Genomic DNA, 25,625 nt, shown 5'->3' with positions numbered 1-25,625 from the left:
AGGCTCGAGGAGGAGGAGGGGGCTGAATGGGATCCTCCTGTCCCTGTGTAACAGGCTCGAGGAGGAGGAGGGATTTGAATGTGATCCTCCTGTTCCTGTGTAACAGGCTCGAGGAGGGGGCTGAATGGGATCCCCCTGTTCCTGTGTAACAGGCTCGAGGAGGAGGAGGGGGCTGAATGGGATCCTCCTGTTCCTATGTAACAGGCTCGAGGAGAGGGCTGAATGGGAACCTCCTGTTCCTGTGTAACAGGCTCGAGGAGGGGGCTGAATGGGATCTTCCTGTTCCTGTGTAACCGGCTCGAGGAGGAGGATGGGGCTGAATGGGATCCTCCTGTTCCTGTGTAACAGGCTCGAGGAGGGGGCTGAATGGGATCCTCCTGTTCCTGTGTAACAGGCTCGAGGAGGGGGCTGAATGGGAACCTCCTGTTCCTGTATAACAGACTCGAGGAGGAGGAGGCTGAATGGGATCCTCCTGTTCCTGTGTAACAGGCTCGAGGAGGGGGCTGAATGGGATCCTCCTGTTCCTGTGTAACAGGCTCGAGGAGGAGGAGGGGGCTGAATGGGATCCTCCTGTTCCTGTATAACAGACTCGAGGAGGAGGAGGCTGAATGGGATCCTCCTGTTCCTGTGTAACAGGCTCGAGGAGGGGGCTGAATGGGATCCTCCTGTTCCTGTGTAACAGGCTCGAGGAGGAGGAGGGGGCTGAATGGGATCCTCCTGTTCCTGTGTAACAGGCTCGAGGAGGAGGAGGGGGCTGAATGGGATTCTCCTGTTCCTGTGTAACAGGCTCGAGGAGGAGGAGGGGGCTGAATGGGATCCTCCTGTTCCTGTATAACAGACTCGAGGAGGAGGAGGCTGAATGGGATCCTCCTGTTCCTGTGTAACAGGCTCGAGGAGGGGGCTGAATGGGATCCTCCTGTTCCTGTGTAACAGGCTCGAGGAGGAGGAGGGGGCTGAATGGGATCCTCCTGTTCCTGTGTAACAGGCTCGAGGAGGGGGCTGAATGGGATCCTCCTGTTCCTGTGTAACAGGCCAGAGGAGGAGGACGGGGCTGAATGGGATCCTCCTGTTCCTTTGTAACAGGCTCGAGGAGGAGGAGGGGGCTGAATGGGACTCTCCTGTTCCTGTATAACAGACTCGAGGAGGAGGAGGCTGAATGGGATCCTCCAGTTCCTGTGTAACAGGCTCGAGGAGGGGGCTGAATGGGATCCTCCTGTTCCCGTGTTCAGGCTCTAGGAAGGGCCTGAATGGGATCCTCCTGTTCTTGTGTAACAGGCTCGAGGAGGAGGGGGCTGAATGGGATCCTCCTGTTCCTGTGTAACAGGCTCGAGGAGGGGGCTGAATGGGATCCTCCTGTTCCTGTGTAACAGGCTCGAGGAGGGGGCTGAATGTGGTCCTCCTGTTCCTGTGCAACAGGCTCGAGGAGGGGCCTGAATGGGATCCTCCTGTTCCTGTGTAACAGGCTCGAGGAGGAGGAGGGGGCTGAATGGGATCCTCCTGTTCCCGTGTAACAGGCTCTAGGAAGGGCCTGAATGGGATCCTCCTGTTCCTGTGTAACAGGCTCGAGGAGGAGGGGGCTGAATGGGATCCTCCTGTTCCTGTGTAACAGGCTCGAGGAGGGGGCTGAATGGGATCCTCCTGTTTCTGTGTAACAGGCTCGAGGAGGGGGCTGAATGGGGTCCTCCTGTTCCTGTGTAACAGGCTCGAGGAGGGTGCTGAATGGGATCCTCCTGTTCCTGTGTAACAGGCTCGAGGAGGGGGAGGTGCTGAATGGGATCCTCCTGTTACTGTGTAACTGGCTCGAGGAGGGGGCTGAATGGGATCCTCCTGTTCCTGTGTAACAGGCTCGAGGAGGGGGCTGAATGGGATCCTCCTGTTCCTGTGTAACAGGCTCGAGGAGGGGGCTGAATGGGGTCCTCCTGTTCCTGTGTAACAGGCTCGAGGAGGGGGCTGAATGGGATCCTCCTGTTCCTGTGTAACAGGCTCGAGGAGGGGGAGGTGCTGAATGGGATCCTCCTGTTACTGTGTAACAGGCTCGAGGAGGGGGCTGAATGGGATCCTCCTGTTCCTGTGTAACAGGCTCGAGGAGGGGGCTGAATGGGATCCTCCTGTTCATGTGTAACAGACTCGAGGAGGAGGAGGAGAAGGGGGCTGAATGGGATCCTCCTGTTACTGTGTAACAGGCTCGAGGAGGGGGCTGAATGGGATCCTCCTGTTCCTGTGTAACAGGCTCGAGGAGGAGGAGGGGGCTGAATGGGATCCTCCTGTTCCTGTGTAACAGGCTCGAGGAGGGGGCTGAATGGGATCCTCCTGTTCCTGTGTAACAGGCTCGAGGAGGAGAAGGGGGCTGAATGGGATCCTCCTGTTCCTGTGTAACAGGCTCGAGGCGGAGGAGGGGGCTGAATGGGATCCTTCTGTTCCTGTGTAACAGGCTCGAGGAGGAGGAGGGGGCTGAATGGGATCCTCCTGTCCCTGTGTAACAGGCTCGAGGAGGAGGAGGGGTTTGAATGTGATCCTCCTGTTCCTGTGTAACAGGCTCGAGGAGGGGGCTGAATGGGATCCCCCTGTTCCTGTGTAACAGGCTCGAGGAGGAGGAGGGGGCTGAATGGGATCCTCCTGTTCCTGTGTAACAGGCTCGAGGAGGAGGAGGGGGCTGAATGGGATCCTCCTGTCCCTGTGTAACAGGCTCGAGGAGGAGGAGGGGTTTGAATGTGATCCTCCTGTTCCTGTGTAACAGGCTCGAGGAGGGGGCTGAATGGGATCCCCCTGTTCCTGTGTAACAGGCTCGAGGAGGAGGAGGGGGCTGAATGGGATCCTCCTGTTCCTATGTAACAGGCTCGAGGAGAGGGCTGAATGGGAACCTCCTGTTCCTGTGTAACAGGCTCGAGGCGGGGGCTGAATGGGATCCTCCTGTTCCTGTGTAACCGGCTCGAGGAGGAGGATGGGGCTGAATGGGATCCTCCTGTTCCTGTGTAACAGGCTCGAGGAGGGGGTTGAATGGGATCCTCCTGTTCCTGTGTAACAGGCTCGAGGAGGGGCTGAATGGGATCCTCCTGTTCCTGTGTAACAGGCTCGAGGCGGAGGAGGGGGCTGAATGGGATCCTCCTGTTCCTGTGTAACAGGCTCGAGGAGGAGGAGGGGGCTGAATGGGATCCTCCTGTTCCTGTGTAACAGGCTCGAGGAGGAGGAGGGGGCTGAATGGGATCCTCCTGTTCCTGTATAACAGACTCGAGGAGGAGGAGGCTGAATGGGATCCTCCTGTTCCTGTGTAACAGGCTCGAGGAGGGGGCTGAATGGGATCCTCCTGTTCCTGTGTAACAGGCTCGAGGAGGAGGAGGGGGCTGAATGGGATCCTCCTGTTCCTGTGTAACAGGCTCGAGGAGGGGGCTGAATGGGATCCTCCTGTTCCTGTGTAACAGGCCCGAGGAGGAGGACGGGGCTGAATGGGATCCTCCTGTTCCTTTGTAACAGGCTCGAGGAGGAGGAGGGGGCTGAATGGGATTCTCCTGTTCCTGTATAACAGACTCGAGGAGGAGGAGGCTGAATGGGATCCTCCAGTTCCTGTGTAACAGGCTCGAGGAGGAGGAGGGGGCTGAATGGGATCCTCCTGTTCCCGTGTTCAGGCTCTAGGAAGGGCCTGAATGGGATCCTCCTGTTCTTGTGTAACAGGCTCGAGGAGGAGGGGGCTGAATGGGATCCTCCTGTTCCTGTGTAACAGGCTCGAGGAGGGGGTTGAATGGGATCCTCCTGTTCCTGTGTAACAGGCTCGAGGAGAGGGCTGAATGGGGTCCTCCTGTTCCTGTGCAACAGGCTCGAGGAGGGGCCTGAATGGGATCCTCCTGTTCCTGTGTAACAGGCTCGAGGAGGAGGAGGGGGCTGAATGGGATCCTCCTGTTCCCGTGTAACAGGATCTAGGAAGGGCCTGAATGGGATCCTCCTGCTCCTGTGTAACAGGCTCGAGGAGGAGGGGGCTGAATGGGATCCTCCTGTTCCTGTGTAACAGGCTCGAGGAGGGTGCTGAATGGGATCCTCCTGTTTCTGTGTAACAGGCTCGAGGAGGGGGCTGAATGGGGTCCTCCTGTTCCTGTGTAACAGGCTCGAGGAGGGGGCTGAATGGGATCCTCCTGTTCCTGTGTAACAGGCTCGAGGAGGGGGAGGTGCTGAATGGGATCCTCCTGTTACTGTGTAACAGGCTCGAGGAGGGGGCTGAATGGCATCCTCCTGTTCCTGTGTAACAGGCTCGAGGAGGGGGCTGAATGGGGTCCTCCTGTTCCTGTGTAACAGGCTCGAGGAGGGGGCTGAATGGGATCCTCCTGTTCCTGTGTAACAGGCTCGAGGAGGGGACTGAATGGGATCCTCCTGTTCCTGTGTAACAGGCTCGAGGAGGGGGCTGAATGGGATCCTCCTGTTCCTGTGTAACAGACTCGAGGATGAGGAGGAGAAGGGGGCTGAATGGGATCCGCCTGTTACTGTGTAACAGGCTCGAGGAGGGGGCTGAATGGGATCCTCCTGTTCCTGTGTAACAGGCTCGAGGAGGGGGAGGTGCTGAATGGGATCCTCCTGTTACTGTGTAACAGGCTCGAGGAGGGGGCTGAATGGGATCCTCCTGTTCCTGTGTAACAGGCTCGAGGAGGGGGCTGAATGGGATCCTCCTGTTCCTGTGTAACAGACTCGAGGAGGAGGAGGAGAAGGGGGCTGAATGGGATCCGCCTGTTACTGTGTAACAGGCTCGAGGAGGGGGCTGAATGGGATCCTCCTGTTCCTGTGTAACAGGCTCGAGGAGGAGGTGGGGGCTGAATGGGATCCTCCTGTTCCTGTGTAACAGGCTCGAGGAGGGGCCTGAATGGGATCCTCCTGTTCATGTGTAACAGGCCCGAGGTGGAGGAGGGGGCTGAATGGGATCCTCCTGTTCCTGTGTAACATGCTCGAGGAGGAGGAGGGGGCTGAATGGGATCCTCCTGTTCCTGTGTAACAGGCTCGAGGAGGGGGCTGAATGGAATCCTCCTGTTCCTGTGTAACAGGCTCGAGGAGGGGGCTGAATGGGATCCTCCTGTTCCTGTGTAACAGGCTCGAGGAGGGGGCTGAATGGGATCCTCCTGTTCCTGTGTAACAGACTCGAGGAGGAGGAGGGGGCTGAATGGGATCCTCCTGTTCCTGTGTAACAGGCTCGAGGAGGGGGCTGAATGGGATCCTCCTGTTCCTGTGTAACTGGCTCGAGGAGGAGGGGGGGGGGGCTGAATGGGATCCTCCTGTTCCTGTGTAACAGGCTCGAGGAGGGAGCTGAATGGGATCCTCCTGTTCCTGTGTAACAGGCTCGAGGAGGAGGAGGGGTTTGAATGTGATCCTCCTGTTCCTGTGTAACAGGCTCGAGGAGGGGGCTGAATGGGATCCCCCTGTTCCTGTGTAACAGGCTCGAGGAGGAGGAGGGGGCTGAATGGGATCCTCCTGTTCCTGTGTAACAGGCTCGAGGAGGAGGAGGGGGCTGAATGGGATCCCCCTGTTCCTGTGTAACAGGCTCGAGGAGGAGGAGGGGGCTGAATGGGATCCTCCTGTTCCTATGTAACAGGCTCGAGGAGAGGGCTGAATGGGAACCTCCTGTTCCTGTGTAACAGGCTCGAGGAGGAGGCTGAATGGGATCCTCCTGTTCCTGTGTAACCGGCTCGAGGAGGAGGCTGAATGGGATCCTCCTGTTCCAGTGTAACAGCACCGAGGAGGAGGAGGAGGGGGCTGAATGGGATCCTCCTGTTCCTGTGTAACAGGCTCGAGGAGGGGGCTGAATGGGATCGTCCTGTTCCTGTGTAACAGGCTCGAGGAGGACGAGGGGGCTGAATGGGATCCTCCTGTTCCTGTGTAACATGCTCGAGGAGGAGGAGGGGGCTGAATGGGATCCTCCTGTTCCTGTGTAACAAGCTCGAGGAGGAGGAGGGGGCTGAATGGGATCCTCCTGTTCCTGTGTAACAGGCTCGAGGAGGAGGCTGAATGGGATCCTCCTGTTCCAGTGTAACAGGCTCGAGGAGGGAGCTGAATGGGATCCTCCTGTTCCTGTGTAACAGGCTCGAGGAGGAGGAGGGGGCTGAATGGGATCCTCCTGTTCCTGTGTAACAGGCTCGAGGAGGAGGGGGCTGAATGGGATCCTCCTGTTCCTGTGTAACAGGACCGAGGAGGGGGCTGAATGGGAACCTCCTGTTCCTGTGTAACAGGCTCGAGGAGGAGGGGGCTGAATGGGATCCTCCTGTTCCTGTGTAACAGGCTCGAGGAGGGGGCTGAATGGGAACCTCCTGTTCCTGTGTAACAGGCTAGAGCAGGGGGCTGAATGGGATCCCCCTGTTCCTGTGTAACAGGCTCGAAGAGGAGGAGGGGGCTGAATGGGAACCTCCTGTTCCTGTGTAACAGGCTCGAGGAGGAGGCTGAGTGGGATCCTCCTGTTCCTGTGTAACAGTCTCGAGGAGGAGGAGGGGGCTGAATGGGATCCTCCTGTTGCTGTGTAACAGGCTCGAGGAAGGGGCTGAATGGGATCCCCCTGTTCCTGTGTAACAGGCTCGAGGAGGGGGCTGAATGGGATCCTCCTGTTGCTGTGTAACAGGCTCGAGGAAGGGGCTGAATGGGATCCCCCTGTTCCTGTGTAACAGGCTCGAGGAGGGGGCTGAATGGGACCCCCTGTTCCTGTGTAACAGGCTCGAGGAGGAGGAGGGGGCTGAATGGGATCCTCCTGTTCCTGTGTAACAGGCTCGAGGAGGGGGCTGAATGGGATCGTCCTGTTCCTGTGTAACAGGCTCGAGGAGGACGATGGGGCTGAATGGGATCCTCCTGTTCCTGTGTAACATGCTCGAGGAGGAGGAGGGGGCTGAATGGGATCCTCCTGTTCCTGTGTAACAAGCTCGAGGAGGAGGAGGGGGCTGAATGGGATCCTCCTGTTCCTGTGTAACAGGCTCGAGGAGGAGGCTGAATGGGATCCTCCTGTTCCAGTGTAACAGGCTCGAGGAGGGGGCTGAATGGGATCCTCCTGTTCCTGTGTAACAGGCTCGAGGAGGAGGAGGGGGCTGAATGGGATCCTCCTGTTCCTGTGTAACAGGCTCGAGGAGGAGGGGGCTGAATGGGATCCTCCTGTTCCTGTGTAACAGGACCGAGGAGGGGGCTGAATGGGAACCTCCTTTTCCTGTGTAACAGGCTCGAGGAGGAGGGGGCTGAATGGGATCCTCCTGTTCCTGTGTAACAGGCTCGAGGAGGGGGCTGAATGGGAACCTCCTGTTGCTGTGTAACAGGCTAGAGGAGGGGGCTGAATGGGATCCTCCTGTTCCTGTGTAACAGGCTCGAGGAGGAGGCTGAGTGGGATCCTCCTGTTCCTGTGTAACAGGCTCGAGGAGGGGGCTGAATGGGATCCTCCTGTTCCTGTGTAACAGGCTCGAGGAGGGGGCTGAATGGGATCCTCCTGTTCCTGTGTAACAGGCTCGAGGAGGAGGCTGAATGGGATCCTCCTGTTCCTGTGTAACTGGCTCGAGGAGGAGGAGGGAGCTGAATGGGATTCTCCTGTTCCTGTGTAACAGGCTCGAGGAGGAGGAGGGGGCTGAATGGAATCCTCCTGTTCCTGTGTAACAGTCTCGAGGAGGAGGAGGGGGCTGAATGGGATCCTCCTGTTGCTGTGTAACAGGCTCGAGGAAGGGGCTGAATGGGATCCCCCTGTTCCTGTGTAACAGGCTCGAGGAGGAGGAGGGGGCTGAATGGGATCCTCCTGTTCCTATGTAACAGGCTCGAGGAGAGGGCTGAATGGGAACCTCCTGTTCCTGTGTAACAGGCTCGAGGAGGAGGCTGAATGGGATCCTCCTGTTCCTGTGTAACCGGCTCGAGGAGGAGGCTGAATGGGATCCTCCTGTTCCAGTGTAACAGGACCGAGGAGGAGGAGGAGGGGGCTGAATGGGATCCTCCTGTTCCTGTGTAACAGGCTCGAGGAGGGGGCTGAATGGGATCGTCCTGTTCCTGTGTAACAGGCTCGAGGAGGACGAGGGGGCTGAATGGGATCCTCCTGTTCCTGTGTAACATGCTCGAGGAGGAGGAGGGGGCTGAATGGGATCCTCCTGTTCCTGTGTAACAAGCTCGAGGAGGAGGAGGGGGCTGAATGGGATCCTCCTGTTCCTGTGTAACAGGCTCGAGGAGGAGGCTGAATGGGATCCTCCTGTTCCAGTGTAACAGGCTCGAGGAGGGGGCTGAATGGGATCCTCCTGTTCCTGTGTAACAGGCTCGAGGAGGAGGAGGGGGCTGAATGGGATCCTCCTGTTCCTGTGTAACAGGCTCGAGGAGGAGGGGGCTGAATGGGATCCTCCTGTTCCTGTGTAACAGGACCGAGGAGGGGGCTGAATGGGAACCTCCTGTTCCTGTGTAACAGGCTCGAGGAGGAGGGGGCTGAATGGGATCCTCCTGTTCCTGTGTAACAGGCTCGAGGAGGGGGCTGAATGGGATCCTCCTGTTCCTGTGTAACAGGCTCGAGGAGGGGGCTGAATGGGAACCTCCTGTTCCTGTGTAACAGGCTAGAGGAGGGGGCTGAATGGGATCCTCCTGTTCCTGTGTAACAGGCTCGAAGAGGAGGAGGGGGCTGAATGGGATCCTCCTGTTCCTGTGTAACAGGCTCGAGGAGGAGGCTGAGTGGGATCCTCCTGTTCCTGTGTAACAGTCTCGAGGAGGAGGAGGGGGCTGAATGGGATCCTCCTGTTGCTGTGTAACAGGCTCGAGGAAGGGGCTGAATGGGATCCCCCTGTTCCTGTGTAACAGGCTCGAGGAGGGGGCTGAATGGGATCCTCCTGTTGCTGTGTAACAGGCTCGAGGAGGGGGCTAAATGGGATCCTCCTGTTCCTGTGTAACAGGCTCGAGGAGGAGGCTGAATGGAATCCTCCTGTGCCTGTGTAACAGGCTTGAGGAGGAGGAGGGGCTGAATGGGACCCTCCTGTTCCTGTGTAACAGGCTCGAGGAGGGGGCTAAATGGGATCCTCCTGTTCCTGTGTAACAGGCTCGAGGAGGAGGAGGGGCTGAATGGGATCCTCCTGTTCCTGTGTAACAGGCTCGAGGAGGGGGCTGAATGGGGTCCTCCTGTTCCTGTGCAACAGGCTCGAGGAGGGGCCTGAATGGGATCCTCCTGTTCCTGTGTAACAGGCTCGAGGAGGAGGAGGGGGCTGAATGGGATCCTCCTGTTCCCGTGTAACAGGATCTAGGAAGGGCCTGAATGGGATCCTCCTGCTCCTGTGTAACAGGCTCGAGGAGGAGGGGGCTGAATGGGATCCTCCTGTTCCTGTGTAACAGGCTCGAGGAGGGTGCTGAATGGGATCCTCCTGTTTCTGTGTAACAGGCTCGAGGAGGGGGCTGAATGGGGTCCTCCTGTTCCTGTGTAACAGGCTCGAGGAGGGGGCTGAATGGGATCCTCCTGTTCCTGTGTAACAGGCTCGAGGAGGGGGAGGTGCTGAATGGGATCCTCCTGTTACTGTGTAACAGGCTCGAGGAGGGGGCTGAATGGCATCCTCCTGTTCCTGTGTAACAGGCTCGAGGAGGGGGCTGAATGGGGTCCTCCTGTTCCTGTGTAACAGGCTCGAGGAGGGGGCTGAATGGGATCCTCCTGTTCCTGTGTAACAGGCTCGAGGAGGGGACTGAATGGGATCCTCCTGTTCCTGTGTAACAGGCTCGAGGAGGGGGCTGAATGGGATCCTCCTGTTCCTGTGTAACAGACTCGAGGATGAGGAGGAGAAGGGGGCTGAATGGGATCCGCCTGTTACTGTGTAACAGGCTCGAGGAGGGGGCTGAATGGGATCCTCCTGTTCCTGTGTAACAGGCTCGAGGAGGGGGAGGTGCTGAATGGGATCCTCCTGTTACTGTGTAACAGGCTCGAGGAGGGGGCTGAATGGGATCCTCCTGTTCCTGTGTAACAGGCTCGAGGAGGGGGCTGAATGGGATCCTCCTGTTCCTGTGTAACAGACTCGAGGAGGAGGAGGAGAAGGGGGCTGAATGGGATCCGAATGTTACTGTGTCACAGGCTCGAGGAGGGGGCTGAATGGGATCCTCCTGTTCCTGTGTAACAGGCTCGAGGAGGAGGTGGGGGCTGAATGGGATCCTCCTGTTCCTGTGTAACAGGCTCGAGGAGGGGGCTGAATGGGATCCTCCTGTTCATGTGTAACAGGCCCGAGGTGGAGGAGGGGGCTGAATGGGATCCTCCTGTTCCTGTGTAACATGCTCGAGGAGGAGGAGGGGGCTGAATGGGATCCTCCTGTTCCTGTGTAACAGGCTCGAGGAGGGGGCTGAATGGAATCCTCCTGTTCCTGTGTAACAGGCTCGAGGAGGGGGCTGAATGGGATCCTCCTGTTCCTGTGTAACAGGCTCGAGGAGGGGGCTGAATGGGATCCTCCTGTTCCTGTGTAACAGACTCGAGGAGGAGGAGGGGGCTGAATGGGATCCTCCTGTTCCTGTGTAACAGGCTCGAGGAGGGGGCTGAATGGGATCCTCCTGTTCCTGTGTAACTGGCTCGAGGAGGAGGGGGGGGGGGCTGAATGGGATCCTCCTGTTCCTGTGTAACAGGCTCGAGGAGGAGGAGGCTGAATGGGATCCTCCTGTTCCTGTGTAACAGACTCGAGGAGGAGGAGGGGGCTGAATGGGACCCTCCAGTTCCTGTGTAACAGGCTCGAGGTGGGGGCTGAATGGAATCCTCCTGTTCCTGTGTAACAGACTCGAGGAGGGGGCTGATTGGGATCCTCCTGTTCCTGTGTAACAGGGTCGAGGAGGGGGCTGAATGGGATCCTCCTGTTCCTGTGTAACAGGCTCGAGGAGGGGGCTGAATGGAATCCTCCTGTTCCTGTGTAACAGGCTCGAGGAGGGAGCTGAATGGGATCCTCCTGTTCCTGTGTAACAGGCTCGAGGAGGAGGAGGGGTTTGAATGTGATCCTCCTGTTCCTGTGTAACAGGCTCGAGGAGGGGGCTGAATGGGATCCCCCTGTTCCTGTGTAACAGGCTCGAGGAGGAGGAGGGGGCTGAATGGGATCCTCCTGTTCCTGTGTAACAGGCTCGAGGAGGAGGAGGGGGCTGAATGGGATCCCCCTGTTCCTGTGTAACAGGCTCGAGGAGGAGGAGGGGGCTGAATGGGATCCTCCTGTTCCTATGTAACAGGCTCGAGGAGAGGGCTGAATGGGAACCTCCTGTTCCTGTGTAACAGGCTCGAGGAGGAGGCTGAATGGGATCCTCCTGTTCCTGTGTAACCGGCTCGAGGAGGAGGCTGAATGGGATCCTCCTGTTCCAGTGTAACAGCACCGAGGAGGAGGAGGAGGGGGCTGAATGGGATCCTCCTGTTCCTGTGTAACAGGCTCGAGGAGGGGGCTGAATGGGATCGTCCTGTTCCTGTGTAACAGGCTCGAGGAGGACGAGGGGGCTGAATGGGATCCTCCTGTTCCTGTGTAACATGCTCGAGGAGGAGGAGGGGGCTGAATGGGATCCTCCTGTTCCTGTGTAACAAGCTCGAGGAGGAGGAGGGGGCTGAATGGGATCCTCGTGTTCCTGTGTAACAGGCTCGAGGAGGAGGCTGAATGGGATCCTCCTGTTCCAGTGTAACAGGCTCGAGGAGGGGGCTGAATGGGATCCTCCTGTTCCTGTGTAACAGGCTCGAGGAGGAGGAGGGGGCTGAATGGGATCCTCCTGTTCCTGTGTAACAGGCTCGAGGAGGAGGGGGCTGAATGGGATCCTCCTGTTCCTGTGTAACAGGACCGAGGAGGGGGCTGAATGGGAACCTCCTGTTCCTGTGTAACAGGCTCGAGGAGGAGGGGGCTGAATGGGATCCTCCTGTTCCTGTGTAACAGGCTCGAGGAGGGGGCTGAATGGGAACCTCCTGTTCCTGTGTAACAGGCTAGAGGAGGGGGCTGAATGGGATCCCCCTGTTCCTGTGTAACAGGCTCGAAGAGGAGGAGGGGGCTGAATGGGATCCTCCTGTTCCTGTGTAACAGGCTCGAGGAGGAGGCTGAGTGGGATCCTCCTGTTCCTGTGTAACAGTCTCGAGGAGGAGGAGGGGGCTGAATGGGATCCTCCTGTTGCTGTGTAACAGGCTCGAGGAAGGGGCTGAATGGGATCCCCCTGTTCCTGTGTAACAGGCTCGAGGAGGGGGCTGAATGGGATCCTCCTGTTGCTGTGTAACAGGCTCGAGGAAGGGGCTGAATGGGATCCCCCTGTTCCTGTGTAACAGGCTCGAGGAGGGGGCTGAATGGGACCCCCTGTTCCTGTGTAACAGGCTCGAGGAGGAGGAGGGGGCTGAATGGGATCCTCCTGTTCCTGTGTAACAGGCTCGAGGAGGGGGCTGAATGGGATCGTCCTGTTCCTGTGTAACAGGCTCGAGGAGGACGATGGGGCTGAATGGGATCCTCCTGTTCCTGTGTAACATGCTCGAGGAGGAGGAGGGGGCTGAATGGGATCCTCCTGTTCCTGTGTCACAAGCTCGAGGAGGAGGAGGGGGCTGAATGGGATCCTCCTGTTCCTGTGTAACAGGCTCGAGGAGGAGGCTGAATGGGATCCTCCTGTTCCAGTGTAACAGGCTCGAGGAGGGGGCTGAATGGGATCCTCCTGTTCCTGTGTAACAGGCTCGAGGAGGAGGAGGGGGCTGAATGGGATCCTCCTGTTCCTGTGTAACAGGCTCGAGGAGGAGGGGGCTGAATGGGATCCTCCTGTTCCTGTGTAACAGGACCGAGGAGGGGGCTGAATGGGAACCTCCTTTTCCTGTGTAACAGGCTCGAGGAGGAGGGGGCTGAATGGGATCCTCCTGTTCCTGTGTAACAGGCTCGAGGAGGGGGCTGAATGGGAACCTCCTGTTGCTGTGTAACAGGCTAGAGGAGGGGGCTGAATGGGATCCTCCTGTTCCTGTGTAACAGGCTCGAAGAGGAGGAGGGGGCTGAATGGGATCCTCCTGTTCCTGTGTAACAGGCTCGAGGAGGAGGCTGAGTGGGATCCTCCTGTTCCTGTGTAACAGGCTCGAGGAGGGGGCTGAATGGGATCCTCCTGTTCCTGTGTAACAGGCTCGAGGAGGGGGCTGAATGGGATCCTCCTGTTCCTGTGTAACAGGCTCGAGGAGGAGGCTGAATGGGATCCTCCTGTTCCTGTGTAACTGGCTCGAGGAGGAGGAGGGAGCTGAATGGGATTCTCCTGTTCCTGTGTAACAGGCTCGAGGAGGAGGAGGGGGCTGAATGGAATCCTCCTGTTCCTGTGTAACAGTCTCGAGGAGGAGGAGGGGGCTGAATGGGATCCTCCTGTTGCTGTGTAACAGGCTCGAGGAAGGGGCTGAATGGGATCCCCCTGTTCCTGTGTAACAGGCTCGAGGAGGAGGAGGGGGCTGAATGGGATCCTCCTGTTCCTATGTAACAGGCTCGAGGAGAGGGCTGAATGGGAACCTCCTGTTCCTGTGTAACAGGCTCGAGGAGGAGGCTGAATGGGATCCTCCTGTTCCTGTGTAACCGGCTCGAGGAGGAGGCTGAATGGGATCCTCCTGTTCCAGTGTAACAGGACCGAGGAGGAGGAGGAGGGGGCTGAATGGGATCCTCCTGTTCCTGTGTAACAGGCTCGAGGAGGGGGCTGAATGGGATCGTCCTGTTCCTGTGTAACAGGCTCGAGGAGGACGAGGGGGCTGAATGGGATCCTCCTGTTCCTGTGTAACATGCTCGAGGAGGAGGAGGGGGCTGAATGGGATCCTCCTGTTCCTGTGTAACAAGCTCGAGGAGGAGGAGGGGGCTGAATGGGATCCTCCTGTTCCTGTGTAACAGGCTCGAGGAGGAGGCTGAATGGGATCCTCCTGTTCCAGTGTAACAGGCTCGAGGAGGGGGCTGAATGGGATCCTCCTGTTCCTGTGTAACAGGCTCGAGGAGGAGGAGGGGGCTGAATGGGATCCTCCTGTTCCTGTGTAACAGGCTCGAGGAGGAGGGGGCTGAATGGGATCCTCCTGTTCCTGTGTAACAGGACCGAGGAGGGGGCTGAATGGGAACCTCCTGTTCCTGTGTAACAGGCTCGAGGAGGAGGGGGCTGAATGGGATCCTCCTGTTCCTGTGTAACAGGCTCGAGGAGGGGGCTGAATGGGATCCTCCTGTTCCTGTGTAACAGGCTCGAGGAGGGGGCTGAATGGGAACCTCCTGTTCCTGTGTAACAGGCTAGAGGAGGGGGCTGAATGGGATCCTCCTGTTCCTGTGTAACAGGCTCGAAGAGGAGGAGGGGGCTGAATGGGATCCTCCTGTTCCTGTGTAACAGGCTCGAGGAGGAGGCTGAGTGAGATCCTCCTGTTCCTGTGTAACAGTCTCGAGGAGGAGGAGGGGGCTGAATGGGATCCTCCTGTTGCTGTGTAACAGGCTCGAGGAAGGGGCTGAATGGGATCCCCCTGTTCCTGTGTAACAGGCTCGAGGAGGGGGCTGAATGGGATCCTCCTGTTGCTGTGTAACAGGCTCGAGGAGGGGGCTAAATGGGATCCTCCTGTTCCTGTGTAACAGGCTCGAGGAGGAGGCTGAATGGAATCCTCCTGTGCCTGTGTAACAGGCTTGAGGAGGAGGAGGGGCTGAATGGGATCCTCCTGTTCCTGTGTAACAGGCTCGAGGAGGGGGCTAAATGGGATCCTCCTGTTCCTGTGTAACAGGCTCGAGGAGGAGGAGGGGCTGAATGGGATCCTCCTGTTCCTGTGTAACAGGCTCGAGGAGGGGGCTAAATGGGATCCTCCTGTTCCTTTGTAACAGGCTCGAGGAGGAGGAGGGGGCTGAATGGGACCCTCCTGTTCCTGTGTAACAGGCTCGAGGAGGAGGAGGGGCTGAATGGGATCCTCCTGTTCCTGTGTAACAGGCTCGAGGAGGAGGAGGGGGCTGAATGGGATCCTCCTGTTCCTGTGTAACAGGCTCGAGGAGGAGGAGGGGCTGAATGGGATCCTCCTGTGCCGGATCCGAACAAACGTTTTGAGGAGCTGCCTCACCTGGGCCGGGGACCGCCTCTGGAGATTGGCGTGTGGTTGGACACGAGGTCGCTGGTTGAAGGAGACTCCGCAGGGCGTGGACGCCAAGCTCTCCCCCGGCTCGGTGTGGTGGTTTGCGATGTGCTCCGTCAGGGCGCTGAACCTCTTGTAACCCCGCTTGCAGTAAGGGCCGGCCTGGAACTGGGCGAAGGCTTCAGGCAGGAGGGGCGGCAACTCTGCAAGTCCAGGAAGGGAGTGGGGGGAAAATATAGAGAGATCCCGTCACACATCCGATGCTGACGGTCGGTGCTGAGGGAGCGCCGCACTGTGGGAGGGTCAGTGCTGAGGGTGCGCCGCACTGTGGGAGGGTCGGTGCTGAGGGTGTGCCGCACTGTGGGAGGGTCGGTGCTGAGGGAGCGCCGCACTGTGGGAGGGTCAGTGCTGAGGGAGCGCCGCACTGTGGGAGGGTCAGTGCTGAGGGAGCGCCGCACTGTGGGAGGGTCAGTGCTGAGGGAGTGCCGCACTGTGGGAGGGTCAGTGCTGAGGGAGCTCCGCACTGTGGGAGGGTCAGTGCTGAGGGAGCGCCGCACTGTGGGAGGGTCAGTGCTGAGGGAGCGCCGCACTGTGGGAGGGTCAGTGCTGAGGGAGCTCCGCACTGTCGGAGGGTCAGTGCTGAGGGAGCTCCGCACTGTGGGAGGGTCAGTGCTGAGGGAGCGCCGCACTGTGGGAGGGTCGGTGCTGAGGGAGCTCCGCACTGTGGGAGGGTCAGTGCTGAGGGAGCTCCGCACTGTGGGAGGGTCAGTGCTGAGGGAGCTCCGCACTGTGGGAGGGTCAGTGCTGAGGGAGCTCCGCACTGTGGGAGTGTCAGTGCTGAGGGAGCGCCGCACTGTGGGAGGGTCGGTGCTGAGGGAGCTCCGCACTGTGGGAGGGTCAGTGCTGAGGGAGCTCCGCACTGTGGGAGGGTCAGTGCTGAGGGAGCTCCGCACTGTGGGAGGGTCAGTGCTGAGGGAGCGCCGCACTGTGCGAGGGTCAGTGCTGAGGGAGCGCCGCACTGTGGGAGGGTCAGTGCTGAGGGAGCTCCGCACTGTGGGAGGGTCAGTGCTGAGGGAGCTCCGCACTGTGGGAGGGTCAGTGCTGAGGGAGCGCCGCACTGTGGGAGGGTCAGTGCTGAGGGAGCACCGCACTGTGGGAGGGTCAGTGCTGAGGGAGAGCCGCACTGTGGGAGGGTCAGTGCTGAGGGAGCGCCGCACTGTGGGAGGGTCGGTGCTGAGGGAGCGCCGCACTGTGGGAGGGTCAGTGCTGAGGGAGCTCCGCACTGTGGGAGGGTCGGTGCTGAGGGTGCGCCGCACTGTGGGAGGGTCAGTGCTGAGGGAGCTCCGCACTGTGGGAGGGTCAGTGCTGAGGGAGCGCCGCACTGTGGGAGGGTCAGTGCTGAGGGAGCGCCGCACTGTGGGAGGGTCGGTGCTGAGGGAGCGCCGCACTGTGGGAGGGTCGGTGCTGAGGGAGCTCCGCACTGTGGGAGGGTCAGTGCTGAGGGAGCGCCGCACTGTGGGAGGGTCGGTGCTGAGGGAGCGCCGCACTGTGGGAGGGTCGGTGCTGAGGGTGCGCCGCACTGTGGGAGGGTCGGTGCTGAGGGTGCGCCGCACTGTGGGAGGGTCAGTGCTGAGGGAGCTCCGCACTGTGGGAGGGTCGGTGCTGAGGGAGCTCCGCACTGTGGGAGGGTCAGTGCTGAGGGAGGGCCGCACTGTGGGAGGGTCGGTGCTGAGGGTGCGCCGCACTGTGGGAGGGTCAGTGCGGAGGGAGCGCCGCACTGTGGGAGGGTCAGTGCTGAGGGAGTGAGCACTGTGGGAGGGTCAGTGCTGAGGGAGCGCTGCACTGTGGGAGGGTCAGTGCTGAGGGAGCTCCGCACTGTGGGAGGGTCGGTGCTGAGGGAGCTCCGCACTGTGGGAGGGTCGGTGCTGAGGGAGCTCCGCACTGTGGGAGGGTCGGTGCTGAGGGTGCCCCGCACTGTGGGAGGGTCAGTGCTGAGGGAGCGCCGCACTGTGGGAGGGTCAGTGCCGAGGGAGCTCCGCACTGTGGGAGGGTCAGTGCTGAGGGTGCGCCGCACTGTGGGAGGGTCAGTGCTGAGGTAGCTCCGCACTGTGGGAGGGTCGGTGCTGAGGGAGCGCTTCACTGTGGGAGGGTCGGTGCTGAGGGAGCTCCGCAACGTGGGAGGGTCAGTGCTGAGGGAGCTCCGCACTGCGGGAGGGTCAGTGCTGAGGGAGTGCCGCACTGTGGGAGGGTCAGTGCTGAGGGAGCTCCGCACTGTGGGAGGGTCAGTGCTGAGGGAGCTCCGCACTGTGGGAGGGTCAGTGCTGAGGGAGCTCCGCACTGTGGGAGGGTCAGTGCTGAGGGAGCGCCGCACTGTGGGGGGGTCAGTGCTGAGGGAGCTCCGCACTGTGGGAGGGTCAGTGCTGAGGGAGCTCCGCACTGCGGGAGGGTCAGTGCGGAGGGAGCGCCGCACCGTGGGAGGGTCAGTGCTGAGGGAGCTCCGCACTGTGGGAGGGTCAGTGCTGAGGGAGTGCCGCACTGTGGGAGGGTCAGTGCTGAGGGAGCGCCGCACTGTGGGAGGGTCGGTGCTGAGGGAGCTCCGCACTGTGGGAGGGTCAGTGCTGAGGGAGCTCCGCACTGTGGGAGGGTCAGTGCTGAGGGAGTGCCGCACTGTGGGAGGGTCAGTGCTGAGGGAGCTCCGCACTGTGGGAGGGTCAGTGCTGAGGGAGCGCCGCACTGTGGGAGGGTCAGTGCTGAGGGAGCGCCGCACTATGGGAGGGTCAGTGCTGAGGGAGCTCCGCACTGTGGGAGGGTCAGTGATGAGGGAGCGCCGCACTGTGGGAGGGTCAGTGCTGAGGGAGCGCCGCCCTGTGGGATGGTCAGTGCTGAGGGAGCGCCGCACTGTGGGAGGGTCAGTACTGAGGGAGGTCCGCACTGTGGGACTGTCAGTGCTGAGGGAGTGCCGCACTGTGGGAGGGTCAGTGCTGAGGGAGTGCCGCACTGTGGGAGGGTCAGTGCTGAGGGAGCTCCGCACTGTGGGAGGGTCAGTGCTGAGGGAGCGCCGCACTGTGGGAGGGTCAGTGCTGAGGGAGCGCCGCACTATGGGAGGGTCAGTGCTGAGGGAGCGCCGCACTGTGGGAGGGTCAGTGCTGAGGGAGCTCCGCACTGTGGGAGGGTCAGTGCTGAGGGCGCGCCGCACTGTGGGAGGGTCAGTGCTGATGGAGCGCCGCACTGTGGGAGGGTCAGTGCTGTGGGAGCGCCGCCCTGTGGGAGGGTCAGTGCTGAGGGAGCGCCGCACTGTGGGAGGGTCAGTACTGAGGGAGCGCCGCACTGTGGGAGGGTCAGTGCTGAGGGAGCGCCGCCCTGTGGGAGGGTCAGTGCTTAGGGAGCGCCGCACTGTGGGAGGGTCGGTGCTGAGGGAGCGCCGCACTGTGGGAGGGTCATTGCTTAGGGAGTGAGACGAGGAGGGACGGAGGATTTGGGCGACGTTACAGAGGTGGAATTCGAGGGCATGAGCGAGGGAGGAGGAGGAGATGTGACCTGATCGTTGTCGAGGGGAGAGGCAATACCTTCCGAGCACTCGTCCTCCCCCTGCCATTTGTACTCCAGCCTGGCCAATCGGTTGAGGGTAGAGGGTCCGTTGAGATGGTAACTCTCTGCATCTGGACTCAGCTCCGCGCTCTGCGCCCCGCCCTCCTGCTCCTCCAGGGCCCCTGAGGCAAAACCTGATGATACAGAAATCAGCCGAGCAGGGCATCAGAGAACGTGGAGACACGGGAAGGGTTCAGCCCCTCGATCCCCGCTCTTTGAGGGTCGCAGTGTAGGAGGGTCAGTACTGAGGGAGCGGCGCACTGTGGGAGGGTCAGTGCTGAGGGAGCTCCGCACTGTGGGAGGGTCAGTGCTGAGGCAGCGCCGCACTGTGGGAGGGTCAGTGCTGAGGGAGCTCCGCACTGTGGGAGGGTCAGTGCTGAGGGAGCTCCGCACTGTGGGAGGGTTTGTGCTGAGGGAGCGCCGCATTGTGGGAGGGTCAGTGCTGAGGGAGCGCCGCACTGTGGGAGGGTCAGTGCTGAGGGAGCGCCGCACTGTGGGAGGGTCCGTGCTGAGGGAGCGCCGCACTGTGGGTGGGTCAGTGCTGAGGGAGCTCCGCACAGTGGGAGGGTCAGTGCTGAGGGAGCGCCGCACTGTGGGAGGGTCGGTGCTGAGGGAGCTCCGCACTGTGGGAGGGTCAGTGCTGAGGGAGCTCCGCACTGTGGGGGGGGTCACTGCTGAGGGAGCGCCGCACTGTGGGAGGGTCAGTGCTGAGGGAGTGCCGCACTGTGGGAGGGTCAGTGCTGAGGGATCGCCGCACTGTGGGTGGGTCAGTGCTGAGGGAGTGCCGCACTGTGGGAGGGTCAGTGCTGAGGGAGCGCTGCACTGTGGGTGGGTCAGTGCTAAGGGAGCGCTGCACTGTGGGTGGGTCAGTGCTGAGGGAGCGCCGCACTGTGTGAGGGTCGGTGCTTAGGGATCTCCGCACTGTGGGAGGGTCGGTGCTAAGGGATCTCCGCACTGTGGGAGGGTCAGTGCTGAGGGAGCTCCGCACTGTGGGAGGGTCATTGCTGGGGGAGCGCCGCACTGTGGGAGGGTCAGTGCTGAGGGAGCGCCGCACTGTGGGAGGGTCAGTGCTGAGGGAGCGCCGCACTGTGTGAGGGTCGGTGCTAAGGGATCTCCGCACTGTGGGAGGGTCATTGCTGGGGGAGCGCCGCACTGTGGGAGGGTCAGTGCTGAGGGAGCGCCGCACTGTGGGAGGGTCAGTGCTGAGGGAGCGCCGCACTGTGTGAGGGTCGGTGCTATGGGATCTCCGCACTGTGGGAGGGTCATTGCTGGGGGAGCGCCGCACTGTCGCAAGCCCTCGGCACTGTGGGTCCAACATTTACTGCTGAACTCACATCATAAAAATTAACCAGGTCAACCGACTAATTTCCCCTGGTCGCACGTGGGAGTTTACGTGTCACCACAGAGGGACGCTACGAAAAGTCCTCGGTAAGCACGGTTGACGAGATGTCTTTTCGATAACCGCGGGAGCGCGTGAGGTGAACTGTGTGTAGCTCACAAACTGGCCAACATTCGCGCCTTGCCAAGGTGCAACACAGATACGGGGCGGGAGACCCTCCCAGCGGGTAGTGAGAGAGCGAAAAGACGGACGTGAGACTTTGCTCACCAGTTCCCCAGGAGTGCACTGACTCACCGTTCAAAATCGCCCAAAATCGTCTGCCTGTGTGTGTGTGTGTGTGTGTGTGTGTGTGTGGTCGGGCGACTGGCGATGAGGCTGAAAGAGTCTTTCAAACAACAGTCCGTGTGCATACTATAGAGAATAACAGCCCCTGTGTATATTATAGAGAATAACAGTCCCTGTGTATATTATAGAGAATAACAGTCCCTGTGTATATTATAGAGAATAACAGCCCCTGTGTATATTATAGAGAATAACAGTCTCTGTGTATATTATAGAGAATAACAGTCTCTGTGTATATTATAGAGAATAACAGTCCCTGTGTATATTATAGAGAATAACAGTCTCTGTGTATATTATAGAGAATAACAGTCCCTGTGTATATTATAGAGAATAACAGTCCCTGTGTATAAAAAAAAGAGAATAACAGCCCCTGTGTATATTATAGAGAATAACAGTCCCTGTGTATATTATAGAGAATAACAGTCTCTGTGTATATTATAGAGAATAACAGTCCCTGTGTATATTATAGAGAATAACAGCCCCTGTGTATATTATAGAGAATAACAGCCCCTGTGTATATTATAGAGAATAACAGCCCCTGTGTATATTATAGAGAATAACAGTCCCTGTGTATATTATAGAGAATAACAGCCCCTGTGTATATTATAGAGAATAACAGCCCCTGTGTATATTATAGAGAATAACAGCCCCTGTGTATATTATAGAGAATAACAGTCCCTGTGTATATTATAGAGAATAACAGTCTCTGTGTATATTATAGAGAATAACAGTCCCAGTGTATATTAGAGAGAATAACAGTCCCAGTGTATATTATAGAGAATAACAGTCTCTGTGTATATTATAGAGAATAACAGTCCCTGTGTATATTATAGAGAATGACAGTCTCTGTGTATATTATAGAGAATAACAGTCCCTGTGTATATTATAGAGAATAACAGTCTCTGTGTATATTATAGAGAATAACAGTCCCTGTATATATTATAGAGAATAATAGCCCCTGTGTATATTATAGAGAATGACAGTCTCTGTGTATATTATAGAGAATAACAGTCCCTGTGTATATTATAGAGAATAACAGCCCCTGTGTATATTATAGAGAATAACAGTCACTGTGTATATTATAGAGAATAACAGCCCCTGTGTATATTATAGAGAATAGCAGTCCCTGTGTATATTATAGAGAATAACAGTCTCTGTGTATATTATAGAGAATAACAGTCCGCGTGTATATTATAGAGAATAACAGTCCCTGTGTGTATTATAGAGAATAACAGTCTGTGTATATTATAGAGAATAACAGTCTGTGTATATTATAGAGAATAACAGTCTCTGTGTATATTAGAGAGAATAACAGTCCCTGTGTATATTATAGAGAATAACAGTCTCTGTGTATATTATAGAGAATAACAGCTCCTGTGTACATTATAGAGAATAACAGTCTCTGTGTATATTATAGAGAATAACAGCCCCTGTGTATATTATAGAGAATAACAGCCCCTGTGTATATTATAGAGAATAACAGTCCCTGTGTATATTATAGAGAATGACAGCCCCTGTGTACATTATAGAGAATAACAGTGTCTGTGTATATTATAGAGAATAACAGCTCCTGTGTATATTATAGAGAATAACAGTCTCTGTGTATATTATAGAGAATAACAGTCTCTGTGTATATTATAGAGAATAACAGTCCCTGTGTATATTATAGAGAATAACAGTCTCTGTGTATATTATAGAGAATAACAGTCTCTGTGTATATTATAGAGAATAACAGTTCCTGTGTATATTATAGAGAATAACAGTCTCTGTGTATATTATAGAGAATAACAGTCCCTGTGTATATTATAGAGAATAACAGTCTCTGTGTATATTATAGAGAATAACAGTCTCTGTGTATATTATAGAGAATAACAGCCCCTGTGTATATTATAGAGAATAGCAGTCCCTGTGTATATTATAGGAATAACAGTCTCTGTGTATATTATAGAGAATAACAGTCCGTGTGTATATTATAGAGAATAACAGTCCCTGTGTATATTATAGAGAATAACAGTCTGTGTATATTATAGAGAATAACAGTCTCTGTGTATATTATAGAGAATAACAGCCCCTGTGTATATTATAGAGAATAACAGTCCCTGTGTATATTATAGAGAATAACAGTCTCTGTATATATTATAGAGAATAACAGTCTCTGTGTATATTATAGAGAATAACAGTTTCTGTGTATATTATAGAGAATAACAGTCTCTGTATATATTATAGAGAATAACAGTCTCTGTGTATATTATCGAGAATAACAGCCCCTGTGTATATTATAGAGAATAACAGTCCCTGTGTATAAAAAAAAGAGAATAACAGCCCCTGTGTATATTATAGAGAATAACAGTCCCTGTGTATATTATAGAGAATAACAGTCTCTGTGTATATTATAGAGAATAACAGTCCCTGTGTATATTATAGAGAATAACAGCCCCTGTGTATATTATAGAGAATAACAGCCCCTGTGTATATTATAGAGAATAACAGCCCCTGTGTATATCATAGAGAATAACAGTCCCTGTGTATATTATAGAGAATAACAGCCCCTGTGTATATTATAGAGAATAACAGCCCCTGTGTATATTATAGAGAATAACAGCCCCTGTGTATATTATAGAGAATAACAGTCCCTGTGTATATTATAGAGAATAACAGTCTCTGTGTATATTATAGAGAATAACAGTCCCAGTGTATATTATAGAGAATAACAGTCCCAGTGTATATTATAGAGAATAACAGTCTCTGTGTATATTATAGAGAATAACAGTCCCTGTGTATATTATAGAGAATAACAGTCTCTGTGTATATTATAGAGAATAACAGTCCCTGTGTATATTATAGAGAATAACAGTCTCTGTGTATATTATAGAGAATAACAGTCCCTGTGTATATTATAGAGAATAACAGTCTCTGTGTATATTATAGAGAATAACAGTCCCTGTATATATTATAGAGAATAATAGCCCCTGTGTATATTATAGAGAATGACAGTCTCTGTGTATATTATAGAGAATAACAGTCCCTGTGTATATTATAGAGAATAACAGCCCCTGTGTATATTATAGAGAATAACAGTCACTGTGTATATTATAGAGAATAACAGCCCCTGTGTATATTATAGAGAATAGCAGTCCCTGTGTATATTATAGAGAATAACAGTCTCTGTGTATATTATAGAGAATAACAGTCCGTGTGTATATTATAGAGAATAACAGTCCCTGTGTGTATTATAGAGAATAACAGTCTGTGTATATTATAGAGAATAACAGTCTGTGTATATTATAGAGAATAACAGTCTCTGTGTATATTAGAGAGAATAACAGTCTCTGTGTATATTATAGAGAATAACAGTCTCTGTGTATATTATAGAGAATAACAGTTCCTGTGTATATTATAGAGAATAACAGTCCCTGTGTATATTATAGAGAATAACAGTCTCTGTGTATATTATAGAGAATAACAGCTCCTGTGTACATTATAGAGAATAACAGTCTCTGTGTATATTATAGAGAATAACAGCCCCTGTGTATATTATAGAGAATAACAGTGTCTGTGTATATTATAGAGAATAACAGTCCCTGTGTATATTATAGAGAATGACAGCCCCTGTGTACATTATAGAGAATAACAGTGTCTGTGTATATTATAGAGAATAACAGCTCCTGTGTATATTATAGAGAATAACAGTCTCTGTGTATATTATAGAGAATAACAGTCTCTGTGTATATTATAGAGAATAACAGTCCCTGTGTATATTATAGAGAATAACAGTCTCTGTGTATATTATAGAGAATAACAGTCTCTGTGTATATTATAGAGAATAACAGTTCCTGTGTATATTATAGAGAATAACAGTCTCTGTGTATATTATAGAGAATAACAGTCCCTGTGTATATTATAGAGAATAACAGTCTCTGTGTATATTATAGAGAATAACAGTCTCTGTGTATATTATAGAGAATAACAGCCCCTGTGTATATTATAGAGAATAGCAGTCCCTGTGTATATTATAGGAATAACAGTCTCTGTGTATATTATAGAGAATAACAGTCCGTGTGTATATTATAGAGAATAACAGTCCCTGTGTATATTATAGAGAATAACAGTCTGTGTATATTATAGAGAATAACAGTCTCTGTGTATATTATAGAGAATAACAGCCCCTGTGTATATTATAGAGAATAACAGTCCCTGTGTATATTATAGAGAATAACAGTCTCTGTATATATTATAGAGAATAACAGTCTCTGTGTATATTATAGAGAATAACAGTTTCTGTGTATATTATAGAGAATAACAGTCTCTGTATATATTATAGAGAATAACAGTCTCTGTGTATATTATAGAGAATAACAGCCCCTGTGTATATTATAGAGAATAACAGTTTCTGTGTATATTATAGAGAATAACAGTCTCTGTATATATTATAGAGAATAACAGTCTCTGTGTATATTATAGAGAACATCGTGTGTGTGTGTGAGTGAGTGTGAGAGTGTGAGAGTGCGTGAGTGAGTGTGAGTGAGTGTGAGAGTGTGTGAGTGTGTGTGAGTGTGAGTATGACTGTGTGTGAGTGAGTGTGAGCGAGTGTGAGTGAGTGTGTGAGTGAGTGTGTGACTGTGTGTGAGTGTGACAAACGCATCTGAATTCCGAAGGTCAAAGACGAGTCTCCCACCATCTGGATCTGACTCTGTCTGCGTGGGCGGACCTGGAGTTCAGCGAAACCCCAGCGGTGCCTCCTCTCTGTGGTCACGGCAGTCATTCCCTCGACAGCCAGCTTCCCCCCCCTCGCTTCGGCTTGGAGCCCGTCTCCCCGAGGCCCGGGCAACGCATCGCGACAGAAGGGAGCCCCTCCGCGGGCCTCCGTGGGTGTGGCGGGGGAGAGACAGTCCGGCGCCAGAGTGCTTGTCACAGGCCTTTACCCCCAGCGAAGCTTCCCGCCCCCTCACCTTGAGCTTGTGTCCCTCTCACAATCTGGTACACCTCCATCAGGCTACCTCTGCTCCAGCGAAAACAGCACAAGCCTAGCCAACCTCTCTCTTCTTAACTTAAACGTTCGAGTGCTGGGACCTTTGCTGTTTGTAGTATATATCAATGATTTGGAGGAAAATGTAACTGGTCTGATTAGTAAGTTTGCGGACGACACAAAGGTTGGTGGAATTGCGGATAGCGATGAGGACTGTCAGAGGATACAGCAGGATTTAGATTGTCTGGAGACTTGGGCGGAGAGATGGCAGATGGAGTTTAATCCGGACAAATGTGAGGTAATGCATTTTGGAAGGTCTAATGCAGGTCGGGAATATACAGTGAATGGTAGAACCCTCAAGAGTATTGAAAGTCAGAGAGATCTAGGAGTACAGGTCCACAGGTCACTGAAAGGGGCAACACAGGTGGAGA

At 55.1% G+C, this 25,625-nt stretch overlaps 1 protein-coding gene across 1 annotated transcript in view; it reads right to left on the bottom strand.

Annotated features, from left to right (window-relative positions):
- LOC140405321 (voltage-dependent L-type calcium channel subunit beta-3-like) overlaps positions 1–25,217 on the bottom strand; it is a 127,365-nt gene extending 102,148 nt beyond the window's left edge. Inside the window, exons 1-2 of the mRNA XM_072493612.1 lie at positions 25,178–25,217; positions 18,526–18,681 (exon numbers count right to left, since the gene is read on the bottom strand). Of these exons, the coding sequence (XP_072349713.1) occupies positions 18,526–18,681; positions 25,178–25,217 (196 nt within the window). The remainder of the gene's footprint in view (positions 1–18,525; positions 18,682–25,177) is intronic.
- Positions 25,218–25,625: the final 408 nt, after the last annotated feature.

Source organism: Scyliorhinus torazame, chromosome X (genome assembly GCF_047496885.1).
Source record: "Scyliorhinus torazame isolate Kashiwa2021f chromosome X, sScyTor2.1, whole genome shotgun sequence".
NCBI classification, from domain to species: domain Eukaryota; kingdom Metazoa; phylum Chordata; class Chondrichthyes; order Carcharhiniformes; family Scyliorhinidae; genus Scyliorhinus; species Scyliorhinus torazame.
The sequence above is the reverse complement of the archived record's forward strand: the minus strand, read 5'-3'. Positions and strand labels throughout refer to the sequence as shown.